Below are 12,280 nucleotides of genomic sequence, written 5' to 3' on the forward strand. Positions count from 1 at the left end.
CCTGCTCACCCCTTCTCGCTGTACTTCATGGCGCTGTGGATGGCGTAGCCGGTGCCGCCGATGATGTCACACTTGGCCCCGCCCCCCAGCAGCGCCCTGACCGACTCCACGCGGCCCAGCCGGCTCGCCACGTGCAGCGGCGTCTCTCCGTTGTCGTTCAGCTCGTTCACGCCCGAGCACATCCGTGAGCACATGACCTGAGAGAGGGGGAGGAGTCTCCATTCAGAGTCAAACAGACCATAGCGCAAAAGGGGAAGCGCTTTAGGGGTGTGGCTATAGGGTGATTAACAGGTCGACACCAGAGACGACCATCTTGTTTATGTGCAACCGGTGAACAGGAAGTGAGCGTATCTGGACTGAGGAGGAGCGACGTATACGTCCTCAGTCCAGATACGCTCACTTCCTGTTCACCGGTTGCACATAAACAAGATGGCACCTCACTAAACTAGAGGCTTCAAAAGTCCACAAACCTTGCGACCAGCGGCCTCACCTGGATGATGGCGGGCGTGTCCTGCTTTGCGGCGCAGTGCATGGGCGTATCTCCGTGGCGGTCTTTGATGTCGGTCCGGGCCTGGCTTTCCTCCAGCAGCTGCCTCACGCACGCCGAGTCGCCGCGCTCGCACGCCAGGTGCAGCGGCGTCTGACCGGCGGCGTCGCGAGCGTTGATCTGACTGCAGGGTTCAGACACATTGTGACCGATGACGTCCAGGACTTTCCACCACATTTCCAGGACTTTCTGACCAAATTTCTATGATTTTTAACCACAATTGCATGACTTTTCCATGACTTTCAGTAAAATAAACATCTTCTAAACATCGTATGAACAGTAGATTACCTCTGGACATAGTTGTGTTTGAGACACTCTCTCAGGCCCGTCTCCACGGCGATGTGGGCGGAGCTCCAGTCCTGGTGGTTGCGGATGCAGTCTACGATTGGCTGCGTGGTCTCGGCCTTCAGAGGAAGTGTCTCGTAGAAGGGGCGGAGCTTGAGAGCGTATTGGGGGAACCAGTTCATGGCGTCCTCCTCCGACCCGACCTGGAACAGCCTGTTCACGCAGCAGAGGTCACATGTAATACATATACATATATATATATATATATATATATATATATATATATATATATGATTATAGGTAGAGAGAACGCAGCTGACATGAACACTGCAGATTGGATGAATACTGTAAGCATATTATCTTAAAGATTAATCCTGGATCAGTAAAGCTCTGCAGCAAAGCAGTTGATCCGACTCAGAGCCGGTTATCTTGAATGAACCCGTAGACGTCAGTCATGAAGGTAAGATATATATATTAAAATTTTCCAGAACCAACACCAAATGTTTAATTTGCCATAAAAGCAGGGGATGCTTAAGCGGCGGGGCCACAAGGTGATTGACAGGTCTTTAGCAGAGACCTATACGCCCTCTCTACGTCAATTCCTGATCACTGGTTGACCAAAAAAAACAACAGAAAAAGATGTCAGCGGAGAGAAGGACGGGCTCAGCACCTTAGGGTGGTGTTGGGCATGTCGGGGCACATGAGCAGGCAGTCCCAGGACTGGGACTGGGTGTTCCGGTACAGGACCAAGCGCCCCTCCTCCTTCAGCAGCACCTTGCCCCCGCCGCCGTACTCGGCCAGCGGCACGTCCCGGACCCGGTACGGGTTGGTGAACAGCGTGGACACGGAGGACACGGTGTCCAGCAGCCGGCCCAGGAACTGCATTGTCACCTGACGGGTGAGAAGACACCCCATCATCACAACGCAAAATACTAGCTTAAGGAATGAAGGACTTTTACTTGCAGTACTCCTTTATGTTGTAGTACTGCTAATACTTCAGTAAAGATGTAAAACTGATGTGTAAACTGAAAACTTTAAAATTCAAAATGCTGCTATTTTATTTTGTAGAGTCATTTTAGGAGACCCTGACCCAACCAGACCCTGACACTCCCTTGTGCCCTTTACACACACACCTGGTGCCTTCATAACATAATTGTTTTCAATATAATAATAATAATAATAATAATAATAATAATAATAATAATAATAACAAAATCTATATTTATTTGCTTGTTTCATGAGGTTCTGAACACAACGCCTTCTTCCCTCAATGTGTAAATAACCCCAGATGTGTGTTGTTGTTTACTCTCCAAAGCATCTGTACTTCCGGGGTGAGATCAGTGGACCGTTGTTACCGTGGTGACGGTGCTAACGGGGTCGCCCCGTGACAACAACAGGGAGGGGCAAGCGGCTCCGTCCACGCCGCTCACGAGCCCGCTGACACCGGACACCGTGAACGAAACACCCAGATCAGCCGAGAAGGCGTTCTGCCATTAAAACTATTAACTTACAGGTAGCTCCCGGAAGTCGTTTCTTACCTGCTGGTTCTCTTCCTCTCCCTCTCCTTCTTCTTCTGCTTCGCGTCGCTTAGTTGACTTCTGACAGCGACGTCAAAGACCACGTGACGCTGAAACCGAACTTGCTACAAATCGTGACTGACGCAAGTTGTGCCAATCAGAGCTCGAGGAGCGAGCAGTGCTCGGTAAAAGGGGGCGGGGTGTAATTAGAGGAGAAGCTCAGAGGGGTTTCATGACAGAAACCCCTTTAATACGTAATATACCTTTTAATTAGGATTAACATTATTCTCATAATCATATTTTATTACATTTTATGTTAAAACAAGAATTGATGTGTTCATATTTGTATTATATTGTTTTATCCTGCACTGTTGCCTTTGACTGTGGAAGTCAATGTAAGGGAAAATAAAAAATCTTAAAGTAATTTAATTAGACTTCACTAGTTTATAAAGTAATCATAATGCAAATGAACACAATAAAAAAGATGAAAATCTAAAAAAAATATTACATGAATGTATTACAAAATACACTTTACAGACGGCTCGCTGAACACATAAAAATACCTAAAAGTTTTATTTTAAAATTATTCATAATCTATATAAAATGTAGAATATAACATATATAATGTGTATATATACATATACATATATATATATATATATACGTATATATATATATATATGTATATATATATATATACACACATACATATATATATATATATATATATATATATGTATATATATATATAAATATATATATATACATATATATATATATATACATATATATATATATATATATATATATATATATATATATATATATATATATATATATATATATATATATATATATATTGTGCACACACACGTGTGTGTGTGTGTGTATGCGTGTGTGTGTGTGTGTGTGTGTGTGTGTGTGTGTGTGTCTCCGCTGTCATAAACAGAGGAGTTCTTTCGCGGTTCTTTCGCATCCTCGTGAGAGTCCTCCTCGTTGCCAGGGCGACCGAAGGGGGCCGACCCGGCCACGTGACAGACAGGCAGGCAGCAGGCCGTAGTAGTGACGTCACTCCGGCCATGAGAGAGAAGATGGAGCTCTCCTCGACGGGAGATCGCGTTTTCGCGGCGGAAGCCATCCTGAAACGCCGCGTCCGCAAGGTAAGCGCTGGCGCCGGCCGTCCGCGCGTGTTTTTCTGCCCCCTCACACACTCCTCTCTTAGCGGCTCTCGGCTACGTGGGCTCGAGGCCTTGTGGCCGGAGCTAACCAGGAGAGAACTAGCTAGACGCTAACTAGCTCGCTGCACCATGGCCATTATATTTTACATATATAATATAACTATATATATTATATATATATATAATATATATAGTTTAACCAGCCACACAAACACGGGGCTGCAGGCGGGAAAAGGCCGAGCAGGGGAGGAGGCCGTGCTGTGACGTGTAGAAGGGGGCGGGGGGTCTACCAGCTAATGCTAGCAGCTATTGCTAAAGCTAGCGCCAGCATCACAGCGCAGAGGTCCTGTAATACTCGTGTGCTGCTGCTGGGAGAGATGCTGAAGGACTCCTCAGAGTCTCTCTGCGTGGTGGTGGACCCAGTGGTCCCAGTAGATACAGTGGTCCCAGTAGACCCAGTGATCCCAGTAGACTCAGTGGTCCCAGTAGAGACAGTAGACCCAGTAGACCCAGTGATCACAGTAGACACAGTGGTCCCAGTAGACCCAGTGGTCCCAGTGGTCCCAGTAGACCCAGTGGTCCCAGTAGACACAGTGGTCCCAGTGGACCAGCAGGCATCCAGCTCCACTTCTGAGTTCGCCGCCAGGACTTTTCATAGGAGAGAAGTGAGTGCACCACAAAGCAGATGTTATGAATATGACGTCATTACAGGAAGTGAACATGATGTTTACGTCCAATGCAAAACTACTTCTTACTGAATCTGAATTGTTTATTTAAAAGACAAATATGCTAAAGAACTACCAGATAACAGTACTTTAAAAGAAGTATCTATTCTAAATAAATAAAAGGAAAGAGCTTAAAGGCTCTTGAAGCAAACTGTCCAGTGTTTTATTGATTTATCTAAAGTCAAATACGAGCTATTTTTTGTTTGTTTTCTTGCAGGCAAGACTTGAGTACCTGGTGAAATGGAAGGGATGGGCCATGAAGTGAGTCCTTGAGCTTTTAATGTCCCGACACTAAACTGAGATTGTACATTTAAAATAATCTTTTGTGGTTAAAAAATAAAAGAGAAGAAGTTTCCTTGCTGTGAGTTTGTTGATCCGTTGTTGTTGTTGTTGTCGATTCAGGCACAGCACCTGGGAGCCAGAGGAGAACATCCTGGACGACCGGCTGATCCTGGGCTTTGAGCGGAAGTGAGTACTTTGTACTTCTGATGGTACTTCTAATGGTACTACTATGACGCCGATTCAGGAAAAAAGTTCTAAAGTCTGCTGAAGGTCAATGTACGGGAAGAGAAGCTCTGATGTAGCACTAGCTTAGCATCAGAGAGCTGCAGGTTCAAGTCTGTTTCCTCCTTGGCTCGACCGCAAAGCTCCTGCTTCACCTCCTCTGTTCTGTCCTCACATCTCTGATCTGGAATCCTGCGTTTCTGCTGAAGACTTTCAGTAAAAAGAGGAAACAGACATTCACCTGAAGACCTGAAGACCGCGTTCACCTCCTGTTCACTCTGACCTCGTTTCAGCCTGACCAGTCTGTAACTGATGCTCTCTCTCTCTCTCTCTCTCTCTCTCTCTCTCTCTCACCCCCCCCCCCCCCCCCCCCCAGGGAGCGGGAAAGAGAAGTGAACGGGCCGAAGAAGCGAGGTCCGAAACCCAAACCCGTAGCTGGGAAGGTAAAGTTTCTGCTGCTGTTTAATGCACGAAGACAAACACACGACCTCATCCTGAGATGAACTTTATTAATGAGGAAATCATAGCGGTGCAGTTATTGTAGACGTCCATTGATGACAGAACAACTTAGGCAGAAAGAAGGTGAAGATACTTTACACGGTCATATTGGTCTTTTACAACAAACCTTTCAGAAAATATATTGGAACTCCAATAGTTCACGTTGGCATATTTCATAACTATCAGACCACAAAATAATCTGTTTATGGGAAACGAAGCGACGCGATGTTCCGACTAGTGAAGTGGTTCTCTACGAGATAAAGCTCTAACTCCTCATCCTCTTCCTCAGAGGCTGTAACTCTTCATCCTCTTCCTCAGAGGCTCTAACTCCTCATCCTCTTCCTCAGAGGCTCTAACTCCTCATCCTCTTCCTCAGAGGCTCTAACTCTTCATCCTCTTCCTCAGAGGCTCTAACTCTTCATCCTCTTCCTCAGAGGCTCTAACTCTTCATCCTCTTCCTCAGAAGCTCTAACTCTTCATCCTCTTCCTCAGAGGCTCTAACTCTTCATCCTCTTCCTCAGAGGCTCTAACTCTTCATCCTCTTCCTCAGAAGCTCTAACTCCTCATCCTCTTCCTCAGAGGCTCTAACTCCTCGTCCTCTTCCTCAGAAGCTCTAACTCCTCATCCTCTTCCTCAGAGGCTCTAACTCCTCATCCTCTTCCTCAGAGGCTCTAACTCTTCATCCTCTTCCTCAGAAGCTCTAACTCCTCATCCTCTTCCTCAGAGGCTCTAACTCTTCATCCTCTTCCTCAGAGGCTGTAACTCTTCATCCTCTTCCTCAGAGGCTCTAACTCCTCATCCTCTTCCTCAGAGGCTCTAACTCCTCATCCTCTTCCTCAGAGGCTCTAACTCCTCATCCTCTTCCTCAGAGGCTCTAACTCCTCATCCTCTTCCTTAGAGGCTCTAACTCCTCATCCTCTTCCTCAGAGGCTCTAACTCCTCATCCTCTTCCTCAGAGGCTCTAACTCCTCATCCTCTTCCTCAGAGGCTCTAACTCTTCATCCTCTTCCTCAGAGGCTCTAACTCTTCATCCTCTTCCTCAGAGGCTCTAACTCTTCATCCTCTTCCTCAGAAGCTCTAACTCTTCATCCTCTTCCTCAGAGGCTCTAACTCTTCATCCTCTTCCTCAGAGGCTCTAACTCTTCATCCTCTTCCTCAGAAGCTCTAACTCCTCATCCTCTTCCTCAGAGGCTCTAACTCCTCGTCCTCTTCCTCAGAAGCTCTAACTCCTCATCCTCTTCCTCAGAGGCTCTAACTCCTCATCCTCTTCCTCAGAGGCTCTAACTCTTCATCCTCTTCCTCAGAAGCTCTAACTCCTCATCCTCTTCCTCAGAGGCTGTAACTCTTCATCCTCTTCCTCAGAGGCTGTAACTCTTCATCCTCTTCCTCAGAGGCTCTAACTCCTCATCCTCTTCCTCAGAGGCTCTAACTCCTCATCCTCTTCCTCAGAGGCTCTAACTCCTCATCCTCTTCCTCAGAGGCTCTAACTCCTCATCCTCTTCCTTAGAGGCTCTAACTCCTCATCCTCTTCCTCAGAGGCTCTAACTCCTCATCCTCTTCCTCAGAGGCTCTAACTCTTCATCCTCTTCCTCAGAAGCTCTAACTCTTCATCCTCTCCCTCAGACTCGGACCCAGAAGGCGGCGGCCAGCAGTCGAGCCTCAGACGCCCGCCCGGCGGCGTCGCGCTCCTCCTCTTCCGGCAGAGCGACTCCTTCCTCCTCCGCCTCGCCTCATTTGGCGTCCTCCTCCTCCTCTTCCTCTTCCTCGGCGCCCTCTCCCAAACTCAACTCCCTGGCCGCCACCCACAAGCTGAAGAAAGACATTCACCGCTGCCACCGCATGTCCCGGCGCCCGCTGCCCCGCTCGGACCCCACGGCGGCGGCCTCCTTCCCCGGCGGCGCCCCGTCCCGCCTGCACGTCTCCCCGTTCTCCGAGACCGTCCGCATCCTCAACCGCAGGGTCAAACCGCGGGAGGTCAAACGGGGTCGCATTATCCTCAACCTGAAGGTCATCGACAAGCCGCGGAGAGGCGGAGCGGCGGCCGGCGGCGGCGGCAGGAACCTCGCGGCGGGACGCCAGAGCATCCCGTCCCGCAATCGCATCATCGGGAAGAAGGCGGGAGACGCCCCCTACAGGCCTTTCCAGCCGCCGCTGAAGATGCTGGGCTTCCCCATGTACGGGAAGCCCTTTGGGCTGCAGTGCGGGGGCCCCGCCCCCCCCTCCCACCCGGGATCCAGCACGGGGGCCGGCAGGAACCCCCAGTCCGCTTCCTCCCAGCCCCGCTCGCCGCCGTCCCCGTCCCACGCCGAGGCCTCGGCCGCTCGGTCGCAGCCCGCCGAGTCCAGCGGACCCCCCACAGAGACCCAGAAGGGCCAGAGCGGCGAGCCGGCCGCCGCCGCCGCTTCCCCGGACCCGCCTTCCCTCCCCTCCTCACCGTCGCCTTCCTTGGAGGACGAGGAGGAGGACGGCAGGACGACCCAAGAGGGAGGCAGGAAAAGTCCCCGTCAACGCCGGGCCAAGCGCCTGCCGCCCGCCGCCTCCGTGGACCCCGCCCCCGGGGACCAGAGCTCCGCCCCCGTGGACCAAAACCCCGCCCCCGCCGAACCTCAACGGGCGCCGGCCGAGGGAGACCCCAACTGGCACCCGGAGATGGCGCCGAGCTGCAAGGACGTGGTGGTCACCGACGTCACCACCAACCTCGTCACCGTCACCATAAAGGAGTTCCCCTCCCCCGCCTCGGGCCCCGCCTCGCCCTCCGCCGGCCCCGAGAACGCCCCCTCCTCCCCCCCTGACCCCCTAGGCGTCGCCTCCGACGACCCCCCCCCCTCCTCCCAAGCCGCAGGAGAGCAGACGGCATGAAGTCATCCCGTGTTTGTCCTGAGACGTAACGTAGGAAACAGCTTTTTGGTTCTCTTTCTTTTAAAGAAGTGCATACTTTTAAAAAGGGGCAGCTGATACGCCCTGAAACGAGTCTGAGGGTCTCAGGAGAGTCTGAGGGTCTCAGGAGAGTCTGAGAGTCTCATGAGAGTCTCAGCAGAGTCTTGAGTCTCATGTGTGGCATCAACATGGCCGCTGCATCGACAAAACAAAAGCAGGTTTTTTTAAATTGTTGTTCATGAATCGTTTTAATTTTCATCCTCTTGAACACGTACGAGTGAGTATTGACACGCGCGCACAACCTCACACTCTGCACAACGACACACATACACACACACACACACACAGTCGTTGTGTCGTTCCCGTCCAGCAAGACTCTAAACTGCCGGCTGTCGCTTCAGGAAACCCTGCTGGTCCTTCCTGCTGGTCCTTCCTGCAGGTCCTTCCTGCAGGTCCTTCCTGCAGGTCCTTCCTGCTGGTCCTTCCTGCTGGTCCTTCCTGCAGGTCCTTCCTGCAGGTCCTTCCTTCTGGTCCTTCCTGCAGGTCCTTCCTGCAGGTCCTTCCTGCTGGTCCTGGTCTGGCTGCACGTGTTAACCCTTGTGCCTCACGCCGAATGTCCAGACCAACAAACCGTCAACGCAGCGTTGATGTGTTAGATTGCACTGAGAGACGCGCCGCCCGCAAATATCTTTGTTTTCCTTCTAGAACGTGGCCGTCGCCATCTTGGTTCTTGTGCAACCAGAGAACAGGAAGTGACCGTATCTGGACTGAGACGTGACGCAGAGACAACACGTACGTCTCTGGATGAGACCTGTCAATCACCTTGTAGCCCCGCCCCCAAAGCGTCCCCTGCATTATGGTCTGTTTGACTCTGACAGACCATAGCGTATAAATGACATCATGCTGTATAGAAGACTAGAAACTAGAGACTGAGACATGAACTCATGTTTAGTGACGTGTTGAGTCAGAACAGGTTCATCATCATTAGACTTGTTATGAACGACTTTAAAAGCTAAATAAAATGTCCAGATGCACAAGGGTTCACATGCTAACACATGCTAACACGCTGTACCGGCTAACGCAACGCACGCCTCACTCACTCCGTGTTCAGGAAGCAGAGCATGACCTTCAACCCGCCTCACCCTGCCCTCACCCTGCCCTCACCCGCCTCACCCTGCCCTCACCCGCCTCACCCTGCCCTCACCCGCCTCACCCTGCCCTCACCCGCCTCACCCTGCCCTCACCCGCCTCACCCTGCCCTCACCCGCCTCACCCTGCCCTAACCCGTCTCACCCTGCCCTCACCCTGCCCTCACCCTGCCCTCACCCGTCTCACCCTGCCCTCACCCTGCCCTCACCCTGCCCTCACCCGTCTCACCCTGCCCTCACCCTGCCCTCACCCTGCCCTCACCCGTCTCACCCTGCCCTCACCCGTCTCACCCTGCCCTCACCCGTCTCACCCTGCCCTCACCCGTCTCACCCTGCCCTCACCCGTCTCACCCTGCCCTCACCCGTCTCACCCTGCCCTCACCCGTCTCACCCTGCCCTCACCCGTCTCACCCTGCCCTCACCCGTCTCACCCTGCCCTCACCCGTCTCACCCTGCCCTCACCCGTCTCACCCACCCTTCAGAGAAAAAAGCAGCGATAGTCTTTCTGATGAGTCTTTTCTTCTCTTCCTCTGCGTGGATGCCCTCGTCTCCTTGTCTCCTTCTCTGCGTGGATGCCCTCGTCTCCTTGTCTCCTTCTCTGCGTGGATGCCCTCGTCTCCTTGTCTCCTTCTCTGCGTGGATGCCCTCGTCTCCTTGTCTCCTTCTCTGCGTGGATGCCCTCGTCTCCTTGTCTCCTTCTCTGCGTGGATGCCCTCGTCTCTTTGTCTCCTTCTCTGCGTGGATGCCCTCGTGTCCTCGTCTCCTCCTCTGCAGCTCAGTGGCTGCAGGAGCTTCTCTGGCGGCAGGAGGAGGCGCAGACAGAGTGTTGTTGTAGAACACGGTTGTAGAACACGGTTGTAGAACACGGTTGTAGAACACGGTTGTAGAACACGGTTGTAGAACACGGTTGTAGAACACGGTTGTAGAACACGCTAGTAGAACACGGTTGTAGAACACGCTAGTAGAACACGGTTGTAGAACACGGTTGTAGACGTGAGTTCTGCGGCTGCTCGGCTCGTTCTCCTCATCGGGTCTTGATTTCATTCTTTGGACTTTTTGAATTCATATTTGATGTTTACGTGGCGGTTTGTTTGGCGCTCAGTGGGAATAAAGGAAGGAAGAAGAAGCTTAATGACCTGAAGGTGTTTCCTTCTTTGTACTGTACTTTAATACTTGTTGTTTTTGAATATGCATAATATGGTTAATGTGATGCTGTTTATTTGAATAGTCCAACTTGGGTTTGACTGTGGTATAATATGAATAATGTACATTGTGTTGAAGCATGGCGATGCGTTCAGGGTCGCGTTACGGCTCGTTGCTTTCTGTGTTTCTTGTTACGAGGCTTTTCATTAAAAAGCTCTTTCAAAAGATGTTCTTGTTGTTTCTTTGTCCCGGAGGCTCAGAGCGGACTTTATGAAGGAGGACTTGTTGTATGTTTTTATATTCATAAATACATAAAATCTCTTTTCACTTTGACATAAAATAAGCTTTTTTTAATGCAAATTGTCGAAGGGCAAATTATATTAAGTATGATGTATAAAAGAAACTAAAGGGTGAAACATCCAAGAGGCATTAATACTTTGGATAAGCATTGTATCTTAAAAACACTTATTTTGTAAAAATTCATCTCAAGACTTATTTTGTCAAACTCATCATAAGACTTTTATTTTGTACATGTAGTAAATAAACAAACTCTTAAAGAATGAACTGTAAAATAATAAACGTTAACGTTTTGTTCCTCGCGACCACAGGAAGTACCCGCTCACGACCACAGGAAGTACCCGCTCTCGCCAGCAGGCGGCCCCGCGTCCTTCCAGTGGGGGGCGTCGTCATAGACGACCTCGTCCCTGACCGCGTGGCTCAGGCAGCGGCTCACGGCGTGCAGCACGGCCGCCAGGCGGCGGTCCAGGGCCGCCAGGTGCGGCTCCGTCAGCAGTGGCGCCGCCCGGTGCAGCGGGTCCAGAGAGAGAGAGAGGCCCGCATGACGTCACTGAGCCGGTAACCAGGAAGAGACAGCAGCTGGAGGCGGAGCCACGTGGAGCGCCGGATCCTGGAGGGGGGGGTTAATATTAATAAAGAATCTATTTTACATAATTAAAGCTTCGTTTTCAGGTCACTTCCTGCTTCACCTGCAGCATTGAGCCAGAGGAGTCAGGATGGAGGGCTCGTCTTTGGAGTGACGGCCGAATCTGCAGCGAGGACGGAGAGAGTCACACACATCTACACACACACCTACACACACACACACACCTACACACACCTACACACACCTACACACACACACACACCTACACACACACACACACCTACACACACACACACACCTACACACACACACACCCCCTGCCGTTGTCCAGGTGCAGGAGGAACGTGTCGTTTCCAAACTTCTCGAAGGTCTCATAGTTGTGCCGGTCCATGTTTCCTGGAGGGGGAGGAGCCTGTCAGCCATGTTTGCGTGTAAACATCTTTACTGCATCATGTCTAACATGTTTATAACATCACCATGATAACATGTTCATAACCACAACATGTTCATAACATCACCATGATAACATGTTCATAACATCACCATCATCACATGTTCATAACATCACCATGATAACATGTTCATAACCACAACATGTTCATAACATCACCATGATAACATGTTCATAACATCACCATCATCACATGTTCATAACATCACCATGATAACATGTTCATAACCACAACATGTTCATAACATCACCATTATAACATGTTCATAACATCACCATGATAACATGTTCATAACCACAACATGTTCATAACATCACCATTATAACATGTTCATAACATCACCATTATAACATGTTCATAACATCACCATTATAACATGTTCATAACATCACCATTATAACATGTTCATAACATCACCATTATAACATGTTTATAACATCCCTATCACTATAACATGTTCATAACATGTTCATAACCATCTCAGCACCCTGGACCTCCTCCCTGGCATAAGGCTGAGCAGTGT

The 12,280-nt window shown here is 50.2% G+C and overlaps 2 protein-coding genes and 1 pseudogene across 5 annotated transcripts in view; 1 reads left to right on the top strand and 2 right to left on the bottom strand.

Annotated features, from left to right (window-relative positions):
• Window positions 1–2,486, bottom strand: part of pla2g6 (phospholipase A2, group VI (cytosolic, calcium-independent)) — an 8,739-nt gene extending 6,253 nt beyond the window's left edge. For all 4 annotated transcript variants that reach the window (XR_011079940.1, XR_011079939.1, XM_068599591.1 and 1 more), the window contains exons 1-5: window positions 2,371–2,486; window positions 1,503–1,723; window positions 836–1,045; window positions 491–671; window positions 10–197 (exon numbers count right to left, since the gene is read on the bottom strand). Coding sequence is in view for 2 of the 4 variants with exons in the window: in XM_068599591.1 (XP_068455692.1) it covers window positions 10–197; window positions 491–671; window positions 836–1,045; window positions 1,503–1,717 (794 nt within the window). In the remaining 2 variants the exon portion in view is untranslated. The remainder of the gene's footprint in view (window positions 1–9; window positions 198–490; window positions 672–835; window positions 1,046–1,502; window positions 1,724–2,370) is intronic.
• Window positions 2,487–3,377: 891 nt separating this feature from the next.
• On the top strand, window positions 3,378–9,404 carry cbx6a (chromobox homolog 6a). Its single transcript, XM_068599578.1, has 5 exons — window positions 3,378–3,509; window positions 4,470–4,513; window positions 4,655–4,720; window positions 5,133–5,199; window positions 6,878–9,404. The coding sequence occupies exons 1-5, from the start codon at window positions 3,429–3,431 to the stop codon at window positions 8,111–8,113; spliced, it is 1,494 nt and encodes a 497-aa protein (XP_068455679.1). The 5' UTR covers window positions 3,378–3,428; the 3' UTR covers window positions 8,114–9,404.
• A 1,562-nt stretch (window positions 9,405–10,966) lies between these two features.
• The window catches only part of LOC137801997 (extracellular serine/threonine protein kinase FAM20C-like), a 36,558-nt pseudogene continuing 35,244 nt past the window's right edge, over window positions 10,967–12,280 (bottom strand).

Source organism: Clinocottus analis, unplaced genomic scaffold (assembly GCF_023055335.1).
Source record: "Clinocottus analis isolate CAN_PGR_092001 unplaced genomic scaffold, fCliAna1.0.p SCAF_48, whole genome shotgun sequence".
Lineage (NCBI taxonomy): Eukaryota > Metazoa > Chordata > Actinopteri > Perciformes > Cottidae > Clinocottus > Clinocottus analis.